Below are 27,758 nucleotides of genomic sequence, written 5' to 3' on the forward strand. Positions count from 1 at the left end.
AGAAAACACTCCCCTGTGGCTTACCCCACATATCAAACACAAAAGGCAACGAAGCAGCAGCCAATCAGTGCCACGGTGGATGCCGAAATCACCGTGACCATGCTGCCGGCAACACTAACCAGGAGGCCGAGGCCCACACCAAGAATGATCTGGGCCAGCTGCACCATGCAAGTGAGGGCGGCTCAGTCAATGCCCTTCCCACGCCCATGTGTGCCAGGTTGCTCTCCATCCTGCAGCTTCGGGTTCTGCAAATGAGCACAAATCAAACTGCAGTCTGACATGAACGCTGACTGGCAGCTCTCAGACAATGCCTAAGGGCAGCCCCCATCATGAGGCCCAGGAACAGCAAGGCAAGGACAACAGGTCTCTATTTCCCATCTTTGTTTTTCTGCCAGTCCCTGAGGTTACATTTAAAGCCTTTACAAGCAACAGTGAGCTTTCCAGGCTTCCCTCAAATTTGTCCCATTTTTGTCCCATTTCTCCCACCCACCTTGCTTCTCTCCATCCTTTCTCTTGGGGGAAGAAAAGAAACATGGTAAGAAATAGGTTTTTCCTTGACATTTGTGTCTATTTGAGCTCTGACACAAGGAGAGAGTTTTTCACAGCACAGAATACCCCTCAAGGATACTTTAGCTCCAACTCTCACGTGCTTAAAGGAGAGTCCAGGGGGATGGCAGGGTAAGAAGTGTCGTGCACACACATACAGACCAGATCTGCTTTTCATTGAGCACTGTGCTCTGAAGTCATGCTTCAAAGCTCAAAAATCAGTTAATTACTAACATCTTAACATAATGGTTTCATGGCTGAAAAAAAAATGATTTGAAAGCAGTGCCCAGACTAGGATTCTACATTACAGAAATCTATTATCAACTAATGATATTCCAGGGATATCATAGCAGATCAACAGGCTTTATTTATTATGCATAAGCAACTCTTCCAAGAAAGAATTATTCTGATTTTGTTGTGAAATTATTTGATAGTTTACATATTTATAGTTCTTGTTGCATAGGCTATTGTATGTGTTGTAATAGAGCTTCTGTGCTATATGGTAGATGAGCAGCTATCTCCTGGTATCTGAATGCTCTCAGTTGTTTTGCTTTTCCCATGACCTTGTTACATTGTATTTGAGATGCTAACACACAAAGGTCAGAAGTACTGGAGAAAACAGTTAGTGTCTTCCAAATCCAGTACACAAAACTGAATTTGGATCCTAGGGAGCAGCAGCACACAAAGGAATTGAGAGGCCAGTATTTTAAAACCCAGCGCATGGTTTTGGTAGAATGTGCACTGGTCGAAAATACTTTGCCTACTTTTTGTTTGGGAATAATATGGTCAATAATGTCATTTCATCTGAGGTATTTCAAACTTTAAATACAGTAGTTTTTTTTTAACTATTTTGCTGGGCTCTGCCCAGTGTCCCTATGTGCCAGTAGTTCTATGCATAAGTACATGAATGTGCAGATGAAGGCATGATTTTCCTCTCTATTTTTTCTATCTTGCCCTCAAAAGTTTTATCTTGACTCAAAAGTCAAGTCTACACTAATATGAACAGGTTAAGCCTCCCTGAACCCATGTTTGGCAGAGTTCCTCAGTTTGAGCCCTGTTGGAGAAAGGGAGACTGCGACACCATATGGTCATCGACAAGACTCGTTTATTAATCTTTCCAAGCTGCCTTTTATATATTCATTAATTAGCTTCATGCATATTGCAAAGCTTTAGCTCACGATTGGTTGCTAGGGGGGTTGCTATGTCCTGGCCGCATAGGCTCTTTCCCAGCTCTGCAAAGTTGTTTACCCGAAACGGCTAACTACTCTTTCCCAGCTAGCTCCCCATTCCCAGCCGGCCAAGGACAACTCACTAACACTCCCCAGTACATTATCAGCAAGGCGCAGGTGGTGCAGATTCCCAGCACGGTGCAGATTCCCAGCACAGTGCAGATTCCCAGCACAGCATCCCTCTATAATTCCCCCTTTTTTCTTTTGCACTAATCAAGCCTTGCTGGTAAGTGAGAATACTTTATGTCTAATACATGCAAAACCAGAATACCTTATGTCTAATACATGCAAAAGCACAGCCAAAAACTACAAGGCATAAACAATAAAACAACTAGTAATATTAGCCGTGATTTACTAATACATGCACCCATTCCCAAGTCCGTGTTGGTCTGCAAGGTCTTTCCAGTCGAGAGTCCGACGTCCTGCTGAGCAGCTTTCGTTGTCTATTGATCTGCTGATGGGCAGTTCAAGGACTCTTGATCATTTCAACGCCAAGGTTTTACCAACCGCCTGGAGCTGTAAGGTGTCCTCGATCTCCAAGCCATTCCTCTATAAGTCCTCCTTTTTTCTTTTGCACTAATCAGGCTTTATGAGTATGCAAGGATAGCATTTGCCTTAAGCATGCAAAGGCACAGCTGAATAAGCATAGGACAAAAAGCATAACAATCAAAAGCATCAGTCCTGTCTTAAGCGAGAATTTCAGTCACCCACCAATATCCAATAAATCAATTAACCCATCCAGCCCAAAGAAGCCCACGTCTTTCTGTATCTCCTGAGTGTGTTCCATCAGCTGTTGGATTTGCTGGTGGATTGCCTTAGAGTGGTCTTGCAGGTCCATACAGCACATTCCTTCAAAGTCTTCACAGCCGTGCCCATGGGCTAGCAGGAGGAAGTCGGTGGCCGCTCTGTTCTGAAGCACTGCATGTTGTACCTGTGACCCCCCCGAGACTGCCAGCACCTGAGTTCTCTCACGGCAGACCATGTGAGCCACCGCTTCCAACCGAGGGGTCACACTCTTGCACGGTTGAACTGAGAAGATCCATTCTAAAACCGCAATCTAGCTGGTTCTTATTTTGTGTAGCTGCAGTAGCTTCCCTATCTCAAGGACACACTGTCCTCTACTTTACCTCTGCCTCACTCAGGCCCTGTGCACTAACTCCATCTGGCTATGTCCTTTCTCCATTAGCCAGGTTTGCACAATACTCTCCACACTTCCCCCGTTTTCTTTTTGGGCTATTAAACTCGCATTCCATTCTTGGTTGACTATTCGCGTAAGCATATTTTGCAAGCATTTAAAGATACATGGTACAAGGAGTATAATCATAATAAGCACGATCCCTATGGTAATTAAATGTTGCACAGCTGAGGTTAGCCATGGGCCCAAGCCAAGACCTTTTAACCAATTATCAAGGCCGAATCCTGTATCTGTTTGCAAGTGTGTAGTTAAGTCGCGCAATGTCTCCAACTGCTTATGTATGGAATTTGAATGATCAGAAAGGTTCATACAGCACATCCCTTCCAGTTCCTCACACCCATGACCATGTGCTAGCAACAGGAAATCAATAGCAGCTCGATTCTGCAAGGTAGCATGACGAACCGAATCAACATCTGTTAACAGCCCTGAGAGAGCTAGTGACGTGGCATTTGTTTGTTTTGCCAGCCAACATCCTAATTTTCTTAATGTCGCCAGCGCTTTTGCTGCTGCTACCCTCGGGGCGAGAAAGGATGCTACAAATGTTCTTTCGCGGGACCAAAAATCGGCGTTATCATCACAGTCACCTTGAAACGCGTGTGTCATTCTTTTTATCCTATGGCTCTTACGGTGCTGTTCTAATATCATTGATGTGTTTGGCGTGAGCAGCGTTAGCCGCCCAAGCGTGCACGGGCCTCCCTCTATTTTGGAATGAATTCCTGCCCACGCCCTGTCCCCGCATATTAAAAACACTCCTGGTGGTAAGGCAATCGGTGTGTTGGATGACTTGGATACATTCTCCGAGGTTTTGTTACACCAAACGGTATTGTTACCCCATGTGGCATTGACTGACACAGGTAATGATTGGTTCCAACCTGTTCCCCGGTACACACTTGTCCAATTGAACCGTAGGCATGCATCAGCCTTGATTGACCCCAATAATTCTAACTCTTGGGGTTCTAAGGGAGCGCGCGGAAAATGCGGTACGATCGTATCCCAACTATCCACGTAATTACGTGAATTGTTGCTTTGACAACCGAAAGCTTTCGTAGGGCAGGGCCAATCATCTAAAGGTACTCCCACTAAGCATGTGGAGAAAGGGTTTCCGGGTGAAGCTAGGGCCAAGCATATGGCCTCCTGCCCAGTCTGATTTGCAAGGGTGACCCATATATTTTGTTTTGGTTGAGCAGGTACCCATATGGCTCTACCCCAGCATGTGCACAACACTAGAATCAGTACAGTACGAAACATTTCTACATTCCAGCGCGCAAGGTAGTCTTCTCCCCCTTTTTTCTTTTGCCACTGCATGATGAGGGCAAACACCGAGATTGGGTTGGAGACGTCCATGAAGTGTATTGGGAATTCAGAGCATTCCTTCCATTGCGACATTCTCCTGTGTGCACTGATATGATGTATTGAGTAGGCTATATGGATTCAGGTCTGTCCAGTTGCTTTGAGGAATACCTAACACCAGTGCATCAAATTGATCTGCTGTCCCACAAAGCCAACAACTCTTAATTTGGGTATAATTAACAATACGCCTAAGAAGCATAACATATCCATTAGCGTTAAAAGTAGCATCAGCTCCTATAATAGCGTTAAAAGCAACATTACCTCCTAAAAGCCACAATATACAGCTAATAATGACAGTAACACTTCTTCCTCCCATGTTGTTCTTCCGCAGCCTCACGCCTTCCACAGTTAGGGTACCAGCTGCTTGCCTGCTTCATCTGATGTATGCAAGTTTGCTTCCAGCCAAGGTCTCACCCATTTTGCTGGCACCCATCTGGTTCCAGTATCTGTAACAACACAAGCATACCCTTTTCCCCAGGTTATCAAGTCCAAAGGTCCCGTCCATTTTCTGCTTTCAAACAATTCTTCCACAAACACTTCTTCCACATTATCCACCCTGTGACCATAGTCACTCAAGCTTCACATGGAATTGTTTAGGTGTTAATATTACATGCCCTAAACATGATGCAGGTAGGCGAGTGATTGCACATTGGTACATTAGACGGAGGAAGCTACAGAAAAGGAAGGGAGTCTAGTTCTACAAGAATATATATACAGAAAATATTGCAGTTACAATAGTAAGTAATTGAGTATAACAAACTTTGTATCCACCCCGTGACTCCAGTTACCATTGTATATTGAAATTTAGTCTCAAATTAGGGTCTTAGTACTTGGGACATCGATTGGGTCATCCACCTGTAAAGGGGTATAAGCGGTGAACTGAATCATCTTTACGTTAATAGCTTTCATTATAGTAGATTTTATACAGGGTATTGCTATACTTAGGATAATTATCATCACAATGAACATCACCACATATTCTATCAAACTGAATCCAACCAGTGATACCAAATCCAAACCAACTAAACACCTTCGCCAGCCAGCTAGTGTTCATTGATTCTCAGAGTTCATGGGTGTCTTTTGCCACCTGTCGCATCTTCTCTGATTGGATATCCAGGTCCTGTGTAACATTAGGGATATAAATGCTGCAGTCGGTACTGGAGAGGTTTAGGTAGCCACAAAGTCCATTTTAGCATAACAGCATCAAGTCCAGTGCCATCCGGTACTGAAGAGTCATTTTTGATGTGGCTTGTAATTGATGATTGAGCAACTGTATACTAGTATCGGTGGCATTAGCTAATTTTTCTACTTGATAGGCTAGCTTACTTAACCATAATCGCATTTGTAAGACCAAATCCAAAAAAAAAAAAATCCTTCCATCTAAGACAGATCTTGGTAAGTATGGCAATCATTACGAGGCACAAAGTCTTCACTTACTGATTTATATTTTATGCTGCGATTATGGCACAGCCTATTTTTAGGGAAATGTAAACTGGCCAATAGTGTCTGACCCAATTGTGTTGTTCCCAATGGGAGCAATTTATCACATTTTAGCAATACCACAACACTGGCTTGTTTGATACTGAACCGAAATATGTTCCACTATGTCATGGTCCTCAGGATGCAATAGTATGGTGAAAAAACAATCTTTTAAATCGATTATTAAGATGTCCGAATCATTTTGAAAGGTTCTCTGTTTCCATTTCTATTTATGTTTGCATAGCTTCAATTTGGTTTCCTCTCTGTCCAAGGATACAAGTCAGAGTACAGCTCACAGTCCTCCACCGGTGGGGTGGGTGGGCGGGGGAGGTGGGGGGGGAACGCCATAGTCTGAGTTATTCCTGACTTTACCGTTTTCAAATTCTGGACTTTCTTGTTGTGCTTATTCAGCCCTCTCTGCTGATATATATGTTACACAATAAAGATCTAAAAACCACAGATACAAACAGCACAAACACAATTTCCATCCAGTGGCACGACCTCACGTAGCTGTGCACTCCACTAGTGAGTTCCACTGTCTCAATTGCCTAATCCCATCCTCGCTGCCAATTAGGTTGCAAATGGGTTTGGGATTCGGCAATAATCACACAGAACAAAGTGGCTACGGCTATTCAGGTGAAAGCACGTTAAAGAAGCAAAGTATGCCTAATTACTCGTGAGGTAATACTTGTCGGCAGGACACTGAGACTGAACATTCTCTTGAGTTGGCAGATGAGAGGGTTGCTGACAGGATCCCAACTCAGCGGGCGTCCCCGCAGAGACAACGTGGGTCTCAGTGTTAGGAGTCTCACCCCTCCTTTCTCTCTGCACTGTCTGTTTATGCCCGGTGCATCCTGCCACGTAGGGCCAGTACGTGCCAGCAGGCAGACCGGGGGGCGGACAAACCCGCCTTCAGTCACATAATCTTCCCTCCTGGGTGCGCAGGTGCGCATGTCAGTAAATTGTCCCAGTTGTCAGTCTGAGGGTCCTGCCTTTCTCATCTCCCTCCCTCTCGGGTGTTTGACCTTCAAACTAATTTAGAGGATGTTTGCAGTTAAGTTGGCTACAAGCCCGGTCGAGCAGCCGCCTTCAACTGCTTTCGGAGGAGGTCGGCTGTGAGCCTGGCTGAGCAGCCGCCTCCGCACTCCTTATCGCTCAGCCTGGGCAGGCAAACATCTTCTTTCTCAGGGTCTTGGATCCTATTTTGCACAATAGTTTTATGACTCTACAGATCATACAAATTTCCACCTTTCAACCATACCTCGTGTCGGCATCAATATACAAAGGATACAACACATAATAGAGATGAACATAGCAAATAGAAATAATAGCCCTAATAACGGTTTCTGTCCTCACTTAAAGCATTACAGTTCTTCAACTCCCACTTTTAAAGACAGATCAAATTCCTCTGCACCTCCCTCCTGGCTTTCATCAAGCCTTCAGCAACATAAGTTTCCTTGATCTCATTCGCCTTCTCTTCCCCAGCCCCCCTTTCTCCTTTTTTCAAGGCGATCTAACAAGCGGAAGCGGGGGCACAGACAGTGTAGGCGCCGCAGGTGCAGGCACAGAGGCAGGCACGGGCGGGGGGGTTAGCGATGGATCTCCAAACACCAGCGGTTTTCAGTGGCGTGGCGGTCCCGGTCCTGAAGTGCTTGCAAAGGCTGCCGTGGCTCCGATGGCCACTTTGCTTTTGGCTTTCACATCGGGTTTGAATACTAGGTGGGGCTCGGCTTTGAACCCATTCTCTCTGCACCAGATCGAAAGCTTGCAGAGGGTCTGTTCATCAGCCTCCGTCTGCACTCCCACTGCTTCGCTCTTCCCGAGCGCCTCCCGTGCTGCCCTCCAAGTCTCCCTCTCCTCCCTTGCTCTCTGGAGGACCTGCCGTATCACTCCCCATGTCTTTAGATCTTTCGCACTCCCTTTAGACATACCATATTCTGTTAACACGGTGGTACATCTCTGCCAGTGCTGGGGGAATAAAACTTCCCCGGCACTGTTAACCGCCCCTTCTTCAAGGAGCCGCTCAATGCAGCTCTTAACTGCGTTCGATTTCACAGAAATCCCCATTCACGAGCACACGATAATACGACCTTGATTATCCCTTCCATGATCCACGGATCCCTCGACCGCCTGCGGTCCGCCGCCTCGGAGTATCACGTCGGGGTCACCACTTGTTGCCTGACATTGGCAATCGACTCCGTCCGCCGAGGCGGCCAGGCACGTCCAACCCGTGCCCGGGCCAAAGAGCACAGACACCAATATGAGGATGCTGCAAATGGCGTTTAATATACGCAGGCTGGATCTTATAAAGGTAGCAAAGGCGGAAGCATGCCTATATAGCCAATAAGCGTTGCTCTTTACCTAATATGGCATATGCCTTAGTTCCCTATTCTTCCCGTACATCGCGAGATCTTCCGAGCGCCGTACCCTACAGGCGGGGGAGGTGGGGGGGGAACGCCGTAGTCTGAGTTATTCCTGACTTTCCCACTTTCAAATTCTGGACTTTCTTGTTGTGCTTATTTAGCCCTCTCTGCTGATATATATATTACACAATAAAGATCTAAAAACCACAGATACAAACAGCACAAACACAATTTCCATCCAGTGGCACGACCTCACGTAGCTGTGCACTCCACTAGTGAGTTCCACTGTCTCAATTGCCTAATCCCATCCTCGCTGCCAATTAGGTTGCAAATGGGTTTGGGATTCGGCAATAATCACACAGAACAAAGTGGCTACGGCTATTCAGGTGAAAGCACGTTAAAGAAGCAAAGTATGACTAATTACTCGTGAGGTAATACTTGTTGGCAGGACACTGAGCCTGAACATTCTCTTGAGTTGGCAGATGAGAGGGTTGCTGACAGGCTCCCAACTCAGCGGGCGTCCCCGCAGAGACAACGTGGGTCTCAGGAGTCTCACCCCTCCTTTCTCTCTGCACTGTCTGTTTATGCCCGGTGCATCCTGCCACGTAGGGCCAGTACGTGCCAGCAGGCAGACCGGGGGGCGGACAAACTCCGCCTTCAGTCACATAATCTTCCCTCCTGGGTGCGCAGGTGCGCATGTCAGTAAATTGTCCCAGTTGTCAGTCTGAGGGTCCTGCCTTTCTCATCTCCCTCCCTCTCGGGTGTTTGACCTTCAAACTAATTTAGAGGATGTTTGCAGTTAAGTTGGCTACAAGCCCGGTCGAGCAGCCGCCTTCAACTGCTTTCGGAGGAGGTCGGCTGTGAGCCTGGCTGAGCAGCCGCCTCCGCGCTCCTTATCGCTCAGCCTGGGCAGGCAAACATCTTCTTTCTCAGGGTCTTGGATTCTGTTTTGTACAATAATTTTATGACTCTACAGATCATACAAATTTCCACCTTTCAACCATACCTCGTGTCGGCATCAATATACAAAGGATACAACACATAATAGAGATGAACATAGCAAATAGAAGTAATAGCCCTAATAACGGTTTCTGTCCTCACTTAAAGCATTACAATTCTTCAACCCCCACTTTTAAAAGATGAATCAAATTCCTCTGCACCTCCCTCCTGGCTTTCATCAAGCCTTCAGCAACATAAGTTTCCTTGATCTCATTCGCCTTCTCTTCCCCAGCCCCCCTTTCTCCTTTTTTCAAGGCAATCTAACAAGCGGAAGCGGGGGCACAGACAGTGTAGGCGCCGCAGGTGCAGGCACAGAGGCAGGCACGGGCAGGGGGGGTTGGCGATGGATCTCCAAACACCAGCGGTTTTCAGTGGCGTGGCGGTCCCGGTCCTGAAGTGCTCGCAAGGGCGGACGTGGCTCTGGCGGCCACTTTCCTTTTGGCTTTCACATCGGATTCGAATACTAGGTGGGGCTCGGCTTTGAACCCATTCTCTCTGCACCAGATCGAAAGCTTGCAGAAAGCTTGTTCATCAGTAGCTTGCTCCAGGGATTGCACGAGCCTATTCACCAAATTTCCGTAGGACTCCCGCAATCCCTGCTTCACCATCGTAAATGATGGGGCCTTTTGTTCTGACAGCACTAAAAACAGCGCCTGCTGCGCGACATTTTGCCATGCGCCCTTTCTCTCCCTTACTCTTTCTTTGATCAAATCCCCGTCACTGCCCTCCCAAGGGTCCGTTATTGAGGCTGAAGACTGGGGGTCCCCCGATTGCTCCTTTTGCTGCGGCTCTTCTGGAGGGGCAGCACTAGTTTCAGGTGGCGGTGGTGCCGTAGGTAGCATTACTCTAGTCACGGAAGGAGCTCGTGGCTGATAGCCCCCCTCCGGGTACTGCAAATTTTTCTTATGAGCTTCAATCGCCTGATCTGCGGCCTTTTTCTCTGCCACCCGTTGTAGCAGAGTATTCTGTACCACCCTCCACAGCTTTCCTAGCTTTTTAGCTGTCTTATCATCATCTAACATTGCATCCCATAGCTTATCACCCAGTTTTCGCCACTCCGATAATTCATGCACTGTATGTGGGACAATAAAGCAACTCTTCGCATACCCCCAGGCTAATAATCCTGGTAATTCTTTCTTTAAGTCAATTCCCTGTACGTTACATTGTTGTAAGGTACGGGTAAATAATTCATACGCCACTTGCCTATCCATTCCTGACGTCAGCGCGCTGTTGCAGCTCTCCAGGCTCCGGTGGCGCGTATGGCCCGAAACCATCTATATGATCTTCGGGGGTGCCGTCTTTCCAGCGTTTGCTCGGCGGATTTGCACCGTCCTGGCTGCAGAGGACCCAACTCCTACTTTCTCCACCGTGGTGCGTCCTCCTTTTTTCTTTTCAGTCCGGGAGGATTCAGTCCTTTGCTATATCACGTCGGGGTCACCATTTGTTGGAGAAAGGGAGACTGCGACACCATATGGTCATCGACAAGACTCGTTTATTAATCTTTCCAAGCTGCCTTTTATATATTCATTAATTAGCTTCATGCATATTGCAAAGCTTTAGCTCACGATTGGTTGCTAGGGGGGTTGCTATGTCCTGGCCGCATAGGCTCTTTCCCAGCTCTGCAAAGTTGTTTACCCGAAACGGCTAACTACTCTTTCCCACATAGCTCCCCATTCCCAGCCGGCCAAGGACAACTCACTAACACTCCCCAGTACATTATCAGCAAGGCGCAGGTGGTGCAGATTCCTAGCACAGTGCAGATTCCCAGCACAGTGCAGATTCCCAGCACAGCATCCCTCTACAGAGCCCCAGTACATCCTTGTAGGGTACGGCGCTCGGAAGATCTCGCGATGTACGGGAAGAATAGGGAACTAAGGCATATGCCATATTAGGTAAAGAGCAACGCTTATTGGCTATATAGGCATGCTTCCGCCTTTGCTACCTTTATAAGATCCAGCCTGCGTATATTAAACGCCATTTGCAGCATCCTCATATTGGTGTCTGTGCTCTTTGGCCCGGGCACGGGTTGGACGTGCCTGGCCGCCTCGGCGGACGGAGTCGATTGCCAATGTCAGGCAACAAGTGGTGACCCCGACGTGATACTCCGAGGCGGCGGACCGCAGGCGGTCGAGGGATCCGCGGATCATGGAAGTGATAATCAAGGTCGTATTATCGTGTGCTCGTGAATGGGGATTTCTATGAAATCGAATGCAGTTAAGAGCTGCATTGAGCGGCTCCTTGAAGAAGGGGCGGTTAACAGTGCCGGGGAAGTTTTATTCCCCCAGCACTGGCAGAGATGTACCACCGCGTTAACGGAATATGGTATGTCTAAAGGGAGTGCGAAAGATCTAAAGACATGGGGAGTGATACGGCAGGTCCTCCAGAGAGCAAGGGAGGAGAGGGAGACTTGGAGGGCAGCACGGGAGGCGCTCGGGAAGAGCGAAGCAGTGGGAGTGCAGACAGAGGCTGATGAACAGACCCTCTGCAAGCTTTCGATCTGGTGCAGAGAGAATGGGTTCAAAGCCGAGCCCCACCTAGTATTCAAACCCGATGTGAAAGCCAAAAGCAAAGTGGCCATCGGAGCCACGGCAGCCTTTGCAAGCACTTCAGGACCGGGACCGCCACGCCACTGAAAACCGCTGGTGTTTGGAGATCCATCGCCAACCCCCCCTGCCCGTGCCTGCCTCTGTGCCTGCACCTGCGGCGCCTACACTGTCTGTGCCCCCGCTTCCGCTTGTTAGATCGCCTTGAAAAAAGGAGAAAGGGGGGCTGGGGAAGAGAAGGCGAATGAGATCAAGGAAACTTATGTTGCTGAAGGCTTGATGAAAGCCAGGAGGGAGGTGCAGAGGAATTTGATCTGTCTTTAAAAGTGGAGGTTGAAGAACTGTAATGCTTTAAGTGAGGACAGAAACCGTTATTAGGGCTATTATTTCTATTTGCTATGTTCATCTCTATTATGTGTTGTATCCTTTGTATATTGATGCCGACACGAGGCATGGTTGAAAGGTGGAAATTTGTATGATCTGTAGAGTCATAAAACTATTGTGCAAAATAGGATCCAAGACCCTGAGAAAGAAGATGTTTGCCTGCCCAGGCTGAGCGATAAGGAGCGCGGAGGCGGCTGCCCAGCCAGGCTCACAGCCGACCTCCTCCGAAAGCAGCTGAAGGCGGCTGCTCGACCGGGCTTGTAGCCAACTTAACTGCAAACATCCTCTAAATTAGTTTGAAGGTCAAACACCCGAGAGGGAGGGAGATGAGAAAGGCAGGACCCTCAGACTGACGACTGGGACAATTTACTGACATGCGCACCTGCGCACCCAGGAGGGAAGATTATGTGACTGAAGGCGGAGTTTGTCCGCCCCCTGGTCTGCCTGCTGGCACGTACTGGCCCTACGTGGCAGGATGCACCAGGCATAAACAGACAGTGCAGAGAGAAAGGAGGGGTGAGACTCCTAACACTGAGACCCACGTTGTCTCTGCGGGGACGCCCGCTGAGTTGGGAGCCTGTCAGCAACCCTCTCATCTGCCAACTCAAGAGAATGTTCAGTCTCAGTGTCCTGCCAACAAGTATTACCTCACGAGTAATTAGTCATACTTTGCTTCTTTAACGTGCTTTCACCTGAATAGCCGTAGCCACTTTGTTCTGTGTGATTATTGCCGAATCCCAAACCCATTTGCAACCTAATTGGCAGCGAGGATGGGATTAGGCAATTGAGACAGTGGAACTCACTAGTGGAGTGCAGCTACGTGAGGTCGTGCCACTGGATGGAAATTGTGTTTGTGCTGTTTGTATCTGTGGTTTTTAGATCTTTATTGTGTAACATATATATCAGCAGAGAGGGCTAAATAAGCACAACAAGAAAGTCCAGAATTTGAAAGTGGGAAAGTCAGGAATAACTCAGACTACGGCGTCCCCGCCCACCCACCCCACCGATGGAGGACTGGGAGCCGTACTCTGACTTGCATCCTTGGAAAGAGACTAGGGAAGTACTTCAGCATGGGAAACAAGAATGAAGCGATGGCCAAGCTCCAGTGCAACTGACACGGAAGGACCTGCAACAGTCCTTACAAATTGTAAAAGCCTCAATGCTACTGGAGCGGGGGCCTCCTTAATATACAGAAATCCCAAGCAATTTCTGGGGAGGAAACCAAATTGAAGCTATGCAAACATAAATAGAAATGGAAATCGAGAACCTTTCAAAATGATTTGGACATCTTAATAATCGATTTAAAAGATTGTTTTTTCACCATACTATTACATCCTGAGGACCATGACATAGTGGAACATATGAACCAAACGCTGAAACGCCAGCTACGAAAAATGAAAAATTGGCAAGAGCAGAATATGTTTTAAAAATTTGAGATTGCCCCAGGATAGCCTAGTCCCTCTGATGGTCAAACACAGGGCTGGGCTAAAGGGAGGCCTGACAGAAGTCGGGTCTGAGTAAGGTGATGCTGAGAGACTGGAACACGGGAAAATGGACGGGACCCTTGGGCTTAATAACCTGGGGAAAAGGGTATGCTTGTATCGTTACAGATACTGGAACCAGATGGGTGCCAGCAAAAATGGGCGAGACCTTGGCTGGAAGCAAACTCGGATACATCAAACGTAGCAGGCAGGCAGCTGGTACCCTAGCTGTGGAAAGTGTGAGCCTGCAGAAGAACAACATGGGAGGAAGAAGTGTTACTGTTATTATTAGCTGTATATTGTGGCTTTTAGGAGGAACGGCTGGTGGGATGACCTCACAACCCATACACCTCAGTGATGGAGGATTCGACTGGACCCCGACCTACTAAGAAAGCACCTTGTCCGGTTGAAAAGGAAATATTGGAGAATAGCAAAACAAACGATCGACATGGCAAGACGAGGAAAGGGTCTCTTTGCGTTATCCTGCTGATACAGGTTGTATGGAGTCGACCAGGAAACACAGAATCCTAGGCCCGACAATGGGCGAGGGCGAGAGGCGCATCCCATTATTGCCTCCCCCCGGGGTGGAAAAAGGTGAAAGTCCTGATCTCAACCTGTGTTGAAAATGTTGCAGTTTGAAAGCCGTAGTGGTAATGGTGGTGGGGGGGGGGAAGGAGGTATCAAAAAAGGTATCGGATTCACGAACAGTCTGTCAACTGTAGGTCCGATTGCCCCCCCCCAAACAAATAGTCGAGTTCACAAACAGTATGATTTATTCAAGTGCAGCATTTACAAAGCAGGTTTCGGATGTTAGTACAGGAAATTCTCTACTAGAGCATGGGGTTTTTAGCTAGCTCTGATGTACAAATGTGCAATCATCACTCACCCCAGAAAATGGGAGAAGACGTCCAGTCTCGAGTCTCCTCAGGCAGCGTCCCGGCGCAAGGGGAGGGAAGGGGGCTCAGCCTCTCAACTGACCCAGGAGTTACGATGAATTCTTCCCTCCAGACTTTTCATCCTTAGTTCACCTTTTATACTTTTCTTTACATTCAGGTGGAGCTTGAGTGACTAGAGTCATACTTAACCTTGTTGTTGATTGGTGGAAAAGTTTCTCGCTTTCATTTAAAGGTACAGTCAACCGAAAATCTAAAGCGCATGCTCAGTGAGGGGTGGTCGTACCTCGGAGGCGGGTAACTTCTGAGATGGAGGTACGGTTTTCACATTATAATGAGCAAAGTTCAAGCAAAGTTCATCATTTGCCACTTTTGCTGGCTCAGCACCGGACTTGTTATCGTATATCTCTCATTAGACAGCCACTGTGCAGCTTATCAGCAGCCCAGCAAAGGGAGTGCAACAGAGTTTGGCCGCGGAGCTTTCACCCCGCTCTGTCCTCCCTTACTCCCTTTCGCAGCTGCGAGGAGGGCAGATTACGTTGCCCAGGGAACCGTGGAGGAGCAGAGTCCGTGCATACCAACCATCCTAGAAGTGGCAACTGTGTAGCACCCCAAGCAGGCCTCTGTAATGCCAGAGCTGTGTGAGGCCCTAGTTTTCCTCTCAGTTCCTGCTTTCAAACAATTCTTCTACAAACGCTCCTTCCACACAATCCACTAACATGCTTTGCTTTTGTAAGTTTTGCGGCTCCGCTAACAGATAACGCTTTATGCAAATTAATGGCACGAAGAGCAGCAAATCTCACAATACTGCCTAGTGGGACAGTGTATGGGGAATCATGGTCACCATATGGGTCATATGTTAATGTGACATACCGCTCCCATCATGTGAATTTCACAGGGTACCTAGAGATAGTCACTCAGAAGGCTCAGAAATGGGAGGGAAAGATTACATCAGACCCCTCTGCCACCTATGAAAGTTATAATACAATAAATATAGGCAGAGGTGTGGGAAGATTTAGCTGCGGGGATGATGAAGGAAACAGGGAGTGGATTATACCCGAAGACTTGTTAGACACTCAGGTACAAGATGGACGAACGGTACTATAATTCTCCCCAACTGAAACGTTTCCTGCTCTAGCGCGCTATGCTTGCTGGCTGCTGCATACCTACCACCAGACAAAATACCCCCAACCCTTGTAAAATTTTTTGCCCCCATGTCACCTGGTGTCTTTTTACCGGGTAATATGAGCGAGGCACCATTCCTCGTCCTGGTGAATGCTAATATTACTTGCCTCGGCCCGATTTTAGGATCAACAGGGCTATACAAAATTCAAAGCTCGACCTGTCACTTGTTGCGGACGAATAAAGCAGTAAACACGTTGTCTCAACAGATAGCGGCAGGTCTTAGGGATGTCAACCAGATACTCAAAGCACATCACGAGGCCATCAACGTAATCTTCGAGATTCTCCAGGTGGGGGGAGGCCGGTCCAGAACATTCAAAAACCTAACATTTTGTTGCCTGACCACAAAAGACTACGAGAAGATCGACAAGAGGTCGGAGGCCATTCAAAACGTAGGATCAGATCTGCTACAGGTGATAAGACGTAACCCATGAAACTGGAGATGGCTTGAGAGCATAGGCAACAGTATCTGGGCATGATTACTATCCTGGTTCAATTGAATTGATTGTGGAAGCTTGGGTTGATTATCATTATGGTATTGATTGGTGTCTTTTGCGGCATGCCTATTTTGTCATGTATAACCCACTATGTATTGCATCAGCTACGACGCTCACAGAAACAAGGCAGTCACAATGTACGCTATCAGCAGCTTGTTCAAAGTAGTGATATTTAGGATACTTAGATTAACATGGGGAGGGGGAGATGTAGGGTACGGCGCTCGGAAGATCTCGCGATGTACGGGAAGAATAGGGAACTAAGGCATATGCCATATTAGGTAAAGAGCAACGCTTATTGGCTATATAGGCATGCTTCCGCCTTTGCTACCTTTATAAGATCCAGCCTGCGTATATTAAACGCCATTTGCAGCATCCTCATATTGGTGTCTGTGCTCTTTGGCCCGGGCACGGGTTGGACGTGCCTGGCCGCCTCGGCGGACGGAGTCGATTGCCAATGTCAGGCAACACATCCTTTTGCTTTTAGAAACAAAGATGTACTCACATGGCCGTATACAAACTAGGGGTTCAGATTTGATTCCCAGAATGGCCTCACTTATAGCCCCATCTAAAGCCCTGTTGTCTGTGCACTGCCTGAACACGTACTGGAATCACCTTTGTTTCAATTGTGATGATAAATAATAGTTTGTTGTAATGCATGACTGAATTTGGAGAATTTGGAATGGAATCTTAGCAAAAAAAGTACTATAGAGCTACAACCCATCTTAAAATGTTAAAGTCCTGAAGTGGTCTCGGTCAGAATTTTTTTTCTTATAGCATCTATATCACCATAAATAGTTTGTAATTATTACTAACATCTTTCCTCCAGTTCCATCCATTTTTTCCCCACAAACAGATTGAACAGACCTTGCCAGATATGAATTTACCCTTCCTTAGGCCTTGAACTCACCTCTTCTTCCTGATGATACTCTGCAATGAGGTGGAATGGCACTGTGTACAGTGTGCTGGACATGACACCAAAGAGGGAGCATAGAGCCAGGGTGGAATAGACGTTGGGAAACAAGCCAATTAAGCCAGTACCTAATCCAAAAAGTAGGTATCCAATGAAATAAAGTCCCTTTAATCCTATATATGGCAGAAGGGCTTTCTGCAAGTCTGCAAAATGGAATGGAAAACAGTGATGAGAAGTGTAAAAGGCTTCCCTTTGTAAGATGCAATGAAGAAAAAAATCTTATAGCTTTTGGAAATTGCTTCAAGTTATTGTGAGGATAAACTTGCAGCAGACATTCTTTTTCCTGACATTCCCCTCTCTGGGAGTACTCTCATTGTGAGTTAAGCAAATCCAGAGGAGAATTAGTTAACAGGTATCCTGTAAGAACTGCCCTTGCTGGGCTGCCCTGACTGCTTATAACACAAGCTTTTGGCAATATCGCCTCACTGAGCTGAGGGGGCTGCTACACAAATACCTACATTTAAGATCCAAAGAAGAAAATATTTCCATCAAGCCTCTTTTAGATACTCGATTCATCCCCAAAAATGTCACTAATTTAATTTTTTGGGTAGCAAACGATTTTTTAACCCTGCATAAGAAGTATGTTAAGATTTAGTTGGGGAACTGGGCTGGCATGTTGACATGCAAGTCTACAGAGCAAAGTTCATGTTTTTGGCAAGAAATTCTACTGCATTGTGAAAAAGTTATTCTGTGAAGGAAGAAGGCAGATAGGGAGAAGCATTAGAGTGACCTTCTGAGGACCTACAGTTACATGACTGCTATATAAACAGCATCTTAGAATATGCTCACAGCATCCATTTTACTTGAGTATTTAAGTTTAGGATGACTTTCAATGCTCAGTCAGGCCCCATATAGAGCAGTGCCTTTCTCCCAAAATGACCCACATCATGAGGTCTGGTCAGGAGTTATTAAGAGATAGGTTTTGTACCAATAATAACACAACATTTAAGATTTAATGTGAAAAAAATGCCAGATTGCATTTCTGAGTACTTACAAGAATAGAGTGATGAAGAAACTGCATTAATGCACAGCCCCCAGCATCCAACTTCCACTCCTCTTTCATAGGCAAGGTAAAGGGTGGAGTTGCGAGGCACGTAGGGACTGCCCTTGTACACAATCTGAGAGAGACCACAGAGATCACAGAGGGCAGGTATGTGCTGCACATCTCCTTACTGGAGCTACACAGCACCCTAACACAGTGTCTCATCCTTGGGCCATCCTCCTGGCTCCACTCCTATTTCCTCTACTTCCTTGTCTTAGACTCTCTCCCCCCCCCCTTTTTTTTTTTTTTAATTCTGCAAATGATTTTTTTGTGCGCGTTTTGTTTCTTTCTTTCAGGCTTACTCCCACACACTTGTTTTTTCCACCCAGGCTCTCTGAAAGTCAGTCTCTTATTCAGTTTCTTTTGCAGGAAAAAAAGTTTTTTTTCTTTAAAGTTGTTTTTTTGAAAGTTGTTGTTAAGTTTAAAGTAAAGTTTTCTTTAAAATTTCTGTGCAAGAAACAAAAACTCCCTCTTACCTAGAGAGAAAACAAAAAGGGCAAGGAAATATTGGATACTAGCTGGAAACCACAGAAAAGCAGGAAGTGGCAGGGACAGGATTGGGGAAGGGAGGGAGAGAGGGAGGAAGGAAAGGGTTCTCATAAGTGATAAGTGAGCATCACTGGGAAAAGACCTACAATCTCACTGCCTGGGCAGAGAGAGGGCTTGAGTACTGTGAAGGCAGAAGAGACTCGTCCAGGGAAGTGTTTGAACAGATATGACAGGGACAGTCAAATCAACCAAGGCAACAGGAGCCTTGGGCTGCAGATCCAAGCAGCTCAATGAGTGCAGAGATCTGCAGAGGCCGAGGCCAGCGAGGCTGTTGTAGGAAGTGCCTGGCACAGGCAAGTGGTGCTGGGGGGGACAGCTCCAAAAGTGGGGACTGAGCAACATCTGTGATTCCTCAGTCACCCAACCTGCCCATGCCCAAAGCCAGAGCAGAGAAGGGCTGTGTTTGGAGTCACCCCGAGAGCTTCGCTCTGAACAGTGAAACAGGCACAAAACCCTTACAAACGCAGAAAGCCAACAGAGCCTAGCTTGCAACAGGGGCCTGAAAGCAACTAGCTATTTCACAGAACTCTTGTTTGGGCACTCCACATATAACTTACTCTGACATCACTGTCATTTCTTCAAGTTTATAACACGTGCTCATCTTTTTTCTATGGAGGATGAAATGCCACAAGAAAAGCAAAAGCACTTTATGTTTTTACCTGTCCCATGAAATCTGTGAAGAAGAGCATGTTGGACAGGAAAGCCATCCATCCGAAGAGGTGGCTCACGCACAGGTAGCGATAGTGGGATGGCATGCTTAAAAGTGTCTTCAGGAGCGATTTAAGGGTCATCCGCGGCTGAGTCTAAAGACAAATATTTAAAAGTAGCTAACGATAAGCTATTTAACAATAATACTGTATTACTGCCCTGATGGCTAATAAAATAGCTGACAGCAAATGGAGAAGATCTCATCGTAGTTTTAATGCCAAGCTTCCCAAGTTTTCTATTTCTTTTCGCTAGAATGGGTTGTTTGGGTACTGAAAGTCCTTCAATATCTTTTCTGTTTGTCAGAGCTAATGCCTAATAAAGTAATCTGAAAGATTAACAGAGACACTGGGAGAGCTGGGGTACATCACTAATGATAAAAATATTTCCTGCTGTTAAATAATAATCCCACTGATGGCTTGTATTTGTGGTACCAAGAGAATATTTTCTGTCAAAACAGAACCTCAGTGGAAAATTGGAGTTTCAAAAATAAAAAAAATCTTCATCAAGGCAATCAACTTTCCATTGAAAATTTAAAGCTACCATAGGAAAAAAGTGGAAAACAAAATATTTCCTAAGAATTAAGAATATGTCTGGTTCTGAGACCTCACTCCCATTCCCCTTTGGGTGTTAAGCTCCCTAGAAAACTTCACCTCTTCTGGTGCATCATCACCATGAGATCCTTTATGTACCATCTACTCCCCAGCAAGCCAGGAGAGACTGATACTGCATAGGAGACATAGCACCACCCAAATCCTGTGCCCAGAACATAAGCCCCAGCACCTCAGCAGCTCGTCCCAGGGGAGAAAGGGCTCAGTTCAAACTCAAAACATTGCAGCTAATCTTTAACAGAGTTTTACTTATAGAAAAATACAATTTCTTAGCATCATCAACACCCCACCTTACCATCAACACCCTTCCTCCTCAGTCTCAGCCCTGAACCCAAAGACTCTTTCCCTATTTCTTTTCTGGTTACATTCATCATATCACTTGTGTGACAGCTAACCTACCGCTCATCATGCTCGACATACATTTGCAGCGCACAGATCTGGCTACTTTAAAACTCCTGCATAATACTTTGCTTTTTAAGAAAAAAAAAATTGTTTTATCTGTGAGTGATGGAATATTCCCAGTTTTCTCTAGTCAACAGAGGCAACAATGTTGGGAGAGATGGTAAGGACAGTTATATGGTCATTAGATGTGGCAGAATCATAAAAGTTATGAAAAGCAGAATTTTATCTTAAATTTGGTATAAGCTGATGATTTTTTCCCCTATATTCAATGTTTTAGCTACTTTTCACAGTTCTGCTGTCCTTTGAACTAGGTTATGCTGCTGCAATACAAGTAATCACCATGGAAAAGGTTGGGAAATACTTTGCTCCAGTGAGAGGTTTTTAATCCTCATAGGAATGTCAAATTTCAAGATGTTGACTTTTACCTTGAACTGCATATTGCCCAAATTCCTTGGAATTTTTCTTGGCATCACTGTCACTTTTAACTGCATTTTAAATAATGTAAGCTTTCTATTAGACTATAGCAATACAAAAAAAAAAAAAAAGCTTCATTAGCCAAACCTAACTAACTCATTATTTCAAGGATAATTACTATTGCTTGATCTGACATATATAATTTGTTCATCTCTTCCTCATAGTTCTTTCAAACAGCCTTTCCCATCAAAGTATTAGCAAAGGGTCAGGGAACTACAGAGGACACTATTGTAATTACAAATGACCAATTGAGAACCAGCCAGAAATTGCTATTGTCTATTCAGGTACTTTCAAAAGTGAAAAAACTGCAAATGTTTAATGCATATAGACCTCACACTGGTATTTTTAAATGAAGAGCTGAAGTCTGACTCAGGCCTCTATTTAAGTGACTTTCCCTTCTATTGCCCAAAGTACCCAATCACTTTCTCTACAAAATCACTGTAACTCAAGGCCTAAGGATGCTTCAAATGGACACATGGGAATCAATATGACTTTATTATTATTGCAGTGGGTCCTAAGTAACTTGACACTAAATTAAAGAACAGAAGTAGAATCATTTTGGATGTCTATCCCTAGTGTAACAAGTCAAATGCCATTAAATATCTATGGGGACTATTAGCATGCAAGAGCACAGGCCTTAATTGAAAAGAAATAGGACTCTAATGCCTGCAGCAAAAGAAAGAGATACAGAAAAGCAGGAAACCAAGCCATTTTTTTTCCAAGAAAGCAATTACAGTAATGAATAAACTCAGAAAACATGTGCTATATGAGACAGACCATTTCTGCAGCGACAGTGTCTAAAATTTACACAAGCCCAAACACATCAAAGAAACCTTAGATGGATCAAAGCACTGAGCCTCTGACAGGCTGTCCAGCAAGCCCCTGGAAAAGGAGGGCAACGGGACAAGCTGGAACAGAGCGGACAGCAGAGCTCCACATGGGGTGTCAGATGTCACTGATTCAGTGGGATTAGCTCTTGCAAAGCAACAGATTATCCCATTCCATAGTCTGCTTCCGTTGTTCTCCCTGCATTTGTTCTCTCTTCCTACTTACCCTCCTTTATTTTAGAGCCTATGCTGGCAAACAGCACTATGACATTCGGCACCTTTGGGCAATCATGAGGATGCTTGTGGAGGCCCGCTTCAAGGACATTAGTACGGGACACCTTGTTAGTAGATAACCAACCTCAAGGACAGCAGTGCAGGTGTTCTACCAGCAAACAAGGAGCAAAAGCAACTGTACAGCTGCTGCGTGACCACGAAGCTGATCGGATAGTCTTGATGCTCTCCCTTAGATTATTGGTCTATTCAGTAACTGTGCTTCGCATGCTTGTAGGCAAATAAGGTATTGTATCCAGGACAGCACGGTATATAAGCTTTATCTGATGCTTAATAAAACATCTTAGGTTCATTATACCGGAGGCCCTGCTCTCAATACACCACAAACGCTCAGCGTGCACAGGGCTGGCAAGGGCTGGCCCAGGCAGGAAAAGGGGGCAAGTGCTGCACCTTCCCAGTAATTTTTTAGCTGATTTCCTGAAGCTTATAGATAGGGATATCCATAGGGATAGATATCCATATGGATAGGGATAGATATCCATAATGCTAAGAAATCAAATGTGAATTTAAAACAGGAGGCAACTCTTTTGTTATTTATTGTTATAATAGGAACCAACATGTATATTAGCCTTTGCTTACCTAGGATACCATGAAAGTGCTGTCAGTCAGGATTCTTAGCACTGCAAATGGGGTTGGACTAGATGATCTCTGGTTGGGGGTTGGACTAGATGATTTCTAGGTCCCTTCCAACCCTAAGCATTCTATGATTCTATGAAATCATCAACAAAACAGTAAGAACTATCATTTGCTCCTAATACTCTTCTAGAAATGCAGTCTCCACATATTTTCCACACTGGTTCACCTTATCCTAGCTGCCTTAGATCGACGCATCATCTCATGAAAATGCAGCATGAATAAAATGCCAGTGCTGATTTGCAAGCGCTCACTTCTTCCTCCCACCTAGAAGTTCTCCCAAAGATGCAGCTACAACAACTGCTTAAAAAAAACCCCAAAGCCTTGGAAGGGAGGCAATGTTGTTGTAAAACTGAATAGGGATTTAACTGTTTTAGTGTTGCCAATAGATACTTGCTAGAATGCTGAGCAGCAGCATAACTGGAGCATTTATATATGAAGTGTACCCTGCTCTGATACTATATATGTAGGTGTTGTTAACTTCAGTGGAAGCTACAGATTTATATCAAAGATTAATGGTATCTAGTTCTTGTTCGCAACATGTTGTGAATTCTATAAAGATTAAAGGACAAACTATAACCTCTTGAGGAAAAACACATGAGGAGGATATGAGGAGCTTCTGGTCTGTGTCAGTACAGAGCAGAAACTCCTGCCTGGTTCTCCCTCATCCCCACAAAATGTCCAAAGCCTGCAAGACCAGTCAATCTCCGCCCCTTCTGTTAAAACTACTGTATAAACAATGAAATAGAAAGCAGGCCAAAGAGAGGCTCACTCTATATCCTAGTAGAGGATTTTGAGGGCTGCATTTCAAATAGTCATCAAGAGGTATTTAAAAAAGTGTAATAGATAATTAAAAAATGGTAACTAGTGGTCTCCAAGATTGAAAAAAATACGGGTTACAAAATCATCTCTGCACTTACGTCTGTGTGCGATGGACTAGAGGATTTCATTGGTTTAGGTGCAGCTTTTATTTCAGAGCATGCTGATTTTAAGTAACCATTCTTGATTTCCTCTATGGATTTATACTGACGGAGTTCATCCACTTCCAACAAGAACTTGGTCTCTTTGCTTTCATATTTGAGGGGGACTTCAGGGATACTACACAAGTGTAGAATGAGGCAGAGCAGGAAAACTAAGGCTGCAAAGAAGAACATCACCTGGAACTCAGATACCAAATGATGTCCCAGTATGGTCTTACTCCAGTCCACAGCCCCTGTCAGGTAACCTAGGGCTCCTCCCAAGCCTACAGCAGAGGGAAAGCAGGAAAGGGGGGGGACCCCATACTGGAATTTAGAAAATAAATGAACGATATAGAATATGCTCTACATGTAATCTTCTCTAGACATCACTGAATAATGCCCTTCAGGTATCAGTATATGTGGGAAGAATCACAAGAAATCATAGCATCATAGAATTGTTAAGGTTGGAAGGGACCTCTAGAGATCATCTAGTCCAACCACCACAAATTACAACACTGAGCTAATCACATGTGAGAGCAGTTGCCAAACATATCCTAAAAAAATCTCCCCAGCTCTGGTGGACAAAGCTCTCCGTGAAATGGCTGAACATATAGCAACATGGTTCTCCACCCCCTTTCTAACAAATATTCTCTAAGCCTGATTCAGAAACATTTCTCTGAGGTTTTCTTTTCTCTGAAATAATGCCCAAGACAAAGTAAAACTCTACAGCAATTTGTTTTTAGTGGGCCATGAATATAAAGGACTACAAAACAGACAATATAATTTTTGTATTATATCAGGACTATCAGTATTTTAAACCTTGTAAAACATATTTTATACTGCTGAATACAAACAGAAATACTGCCTCCATGTGAAATTTTCAAAAAGGAAATAAAATAAAAAACATCTTTTGGTAATCATCACAATCCAAGTACCTCACCTCTATAAAAAGGGTGAGAGAAGAAAAAAAAAAAACACAAAAACACCAAACACGTACAATTGTGAGTTTCCTTTTACTGGCTTTCATCATCTCAGGAAATGAACAAAAAAAAAATCAGAGCAAAGGTAGAGAGAATACTATTATGAGAATATCATTCTCATATAATACTGCTTGACCTAATAACCATGTGATTGTACTTTCATTCTGGGATTTCTGTATTTCTTTCCCTTTTAGGTCTGACTATGGCCTTTCTTCACTGTATCCCACTGAATTTTAGAGGGACTCTATCCTTGCTTGTTCCACTGAGTTTTGGAGAGACTGGATCCTTACTTGTTTTAATGAAAAGCAACTAAGCTGGTAATAGCTTCTTGAACTAAAACAACACTAATGTTTTGTACAGTGGTGAATGTTTTATATTTCAAATCATCTTTACATACTGTTTTGACAAAAAGTAATCATGATGCTAGAACGCATAATCTGAGTGTTGAACACTGGATATGTGCAGCATCTCTTCCGCTTTTCTCATTGATCATAAATCCTTAATTGCAAAATATCTGTTTTCACATTTGGACCTTAAAAATGATGAAGACAATCTCAAGAGCAAAATCTCGGAGATATTTAGTATAAAAAGAAGGAATTAAGCTGGGAGCTGAAATAACTCAGTTTCTAAAACATGTCTTTCTAAAAAAAATGTCTTAATAACAAGGCCAGTGAAGTGCTGGCATAGATTGCATTGGGGGGGGGGGGGCGAGAGAATCTCTATCCCTGAAGGATTTTAAGAACAGAGCAATTAACCATCAGGAAGCATTTTGGTGCAGATGATCTTGCTATAGAGAGCCTAAGGTGCTGGACCAAGTAACTGCAACATTTTAAAACATGGGCAAGTTCAATCAAATGAAACAAGAGCCTGGACTGAGCTTCTCAATGTTATTTTGTGAAAGTTATGAAACTACGAATTTTACACAGGGCTTCTATCTCTATACAAGAGGCTAGCATATATTGAAACACTGCTGACAAATGGAAAACCAACTATATAGCTTTGCATACGGCTTGCTGTGTGTTGCATACTGAGCCAAAACATTTATTTTTCACCTCTATGGCAAGGAAGCAAGCTGCATTCCTTAATTTTTGCTTCACTAAACGAACGCTTAAAGAAAAATCAGTACGAGCTGAATAAACACTACTTTGCTTTCCAAATCAATTAATTGCTCGTAATTTAACCTTGGGTCTGCTGCTGTAAATATTTAGCCTTCTGCTGTAGAAGCCCTGTAGCAGCAATCACAAGTTGCAGTTCTTTGAAGTAGTGAAAAATCCAGTAACAAAATACTCGTGACTGTAGCGCAGGATCAGATGATCTGTTCATTCAAGATTAGAAACACAGAATAAAATCCATGCAACTGCCCTCCCCTCTCTCTAGAGGTAGGAAGGCAAAGAAGGGATCTGAGTACCTGTAAGGAGGGCATGGTAATGCAGACCCTTCTCTTTTTCCTGATGAGAGCAGACATCAAATAAATACACTTTGATGGGGACATCAATGAAGTCAGCTGCAAAATCAAAAAGCACTACTCCGAGCATGGTAGTGACTATTGCCCATGTCTGCCGCTTTTCTCTCTCAGCAATGAAAGCCACAAAAAGAAAAAAGACAAAACAAAATTCATGCTGACAACTTTCACCCGCTTCACAAGTACTTTTCTGTACACAATAGTGACATGTTCTAAAAAAAAAAAAAAAAAAAAAACAAACAAACAAACAAACAAACACCCACACATTTCATCTTTCCTGGTACATCCAAAAATAATAATTTCTCAGTTATCTCTAGGAGAGCAGTGGCATAAGAGCTGTTTCCACTGGTGCCAGCTGGCACCCAGGCAGCAGCACCACTGAGCTAGTGCAGGGCTGAGCTGTGCTACGCTGATTTATTGCCTTGGGTCGGCACAGGCTCTGGATACTGCAAGCTCCACAATCAAAAGCATCACTAACTTTTTTTTTCCCCCTCCTTTACACTTGCACTGCATACTCTAGTAGCCTCAATCACATTTTGTATCTTTTTCTATTTTACGTTATTTGTCCCATTCTTCCAGTGTTTTACATAAATACAAATTTACTAAAACAACTCTTTTTGGGCACATAAATACCAGCATATACAACATCAGAGATACCCAAGACAGAGGATAAATCAATCTATAAGGACACACTCCTCCCCCCACTGTCAGATCACAATAACAACAACCTTCCATCAAGACTTTTAGAAAGTTGCAACTGAAATGCAACAAAAACAGCCTCTGGAGCCCTCACTTGTATTTGATTTTGCACATCCCTATTGTAACAGTTTCCAGGAAGTTACTGATTTCTATTATTCACAAATACAACCCATTCCTGAGTCAAGTTGGTGCTGCAATAATTGTGACTATATATTTTAAATGCCAACACAATCTTAAATAGGAGCTAATATATATTCAGTTTGGATGTGTACTGCACCATACAAGCAACATCCATTGTTAATTTTAATATGACACATTTCAGTTCTTAAAACCCTTTCTGGGCCCAAGCAGTGCTTGACTTTTATGAACTGCTGGGCAATCACATCAGCACAGAGCACACAGCCATCACATGCACAAAACACAGAACAGTCATAATGAGCAATATCAGAACTCAGCTGGTTTAAAGCTCGTACTGTCCCTCAGCTCCTCTACATCGCTGAGTAATGCAATGCCCACTTTTAACAGAAATCTTTGATTCAAAAGGCTATCAGCACAGCACATGCCCCTCACTCACCTGAGATCAGCACGTCCCCATTGAGGTACAAAGCCATGCCTACCAGCATAATGATGCCCAGACCCAGAATGTAAGGTCACCTCTTGCCCCAGCTAGAGGTGCAGTGATCACTGGCTGAACCTACCACAGGCTGCAGCATGAAGCCCAGGATAGGGCTGATGAGCCACACGAGGCTGTAGAGGTTCTTGGGCAGCCCTACAGTGAGCAGCACTGGCATGACAAAGGCGGCCTCCACAGCGTAGCAGAACTCCCGGCCGAACATGGCCATGCTGTGCATGACTAGCCTCCCAGCCCCTTGCTTGCTCAGCTCCGCTATTCCAGTCCTCGCCCCAGACTGCAGTGCAGCCTTCTCCTCCTCCCTGGAGTCGTCCGCATTGGCCTCGGCCACCTCAGAAGAGGGTAGAAGAGCCTCGTAGAAACTCTCTTTCATCAAGGTCAT

General features: G+C 44.8%; 1 protein-coding gene and 1 pseudogene across 1 annotated transcript; both read right to left on the reverse strand.

Annotated features, from left to right (window-relative positions):
• Positions 1-20: 20 nt before the first annotated feature.
• Positions 21-27,758, reverse strand: LOC104576603 (membrane-associated transporter protein-like; annotated as a pseudogene).
• Positions 2,914-10,183, reverse strand: LOC148593348 (syncytin-2-like). Its single transcript, XM_088531389.1, has 2 exons — positions 9,857-10,183; positions 2,914-3,765 (listed from the first exon to the last, which is right to left on the reverse strand). The coding sequence occupies exons 1-2, from the start codon at positions 10,181-10,183 to the stop codon at positions 2,914-2,916; spliced, it is 1,179 nt and encodes a 392-aa protein (XP_088387515.1).

The sequence above is a fragment of the Tinamus guttatus genome, unplaced genomic scaffold (genome assembly GCF_059628265.1).
Source record: "Tinamus guttatus ecotype Peru unplaced genomic scaffold, ASM5962826v1 Tinamus_guttatus_pri_ptg000414l, whole genome shotgun sequence".
NCBI lineage: Eukaryota > Metazoa > Chordata > Aves > Tinamiformes > Tinamidae > Tinamus > Tinamus guttatus.

What these genes read in the sequence shown, in the direction of transcription:
- LOC148593348 (XM_088531389.1), bottom strand. Translation starts at nt 10,183, where the DNA reads ATGTTAGATGATGATAAGACAGCTAAAAAGCTAGGAAAGCTGTGGAGG. An exon ending in GGGATTTGATCAAAGAAAGA is followed by an intron (nt 3,766 to 9,856) that starts GTAAGGGAGAGA and finishes AAAACCTCGGAG; the next exon opens with AATGTATCCAAGTCATCCAA.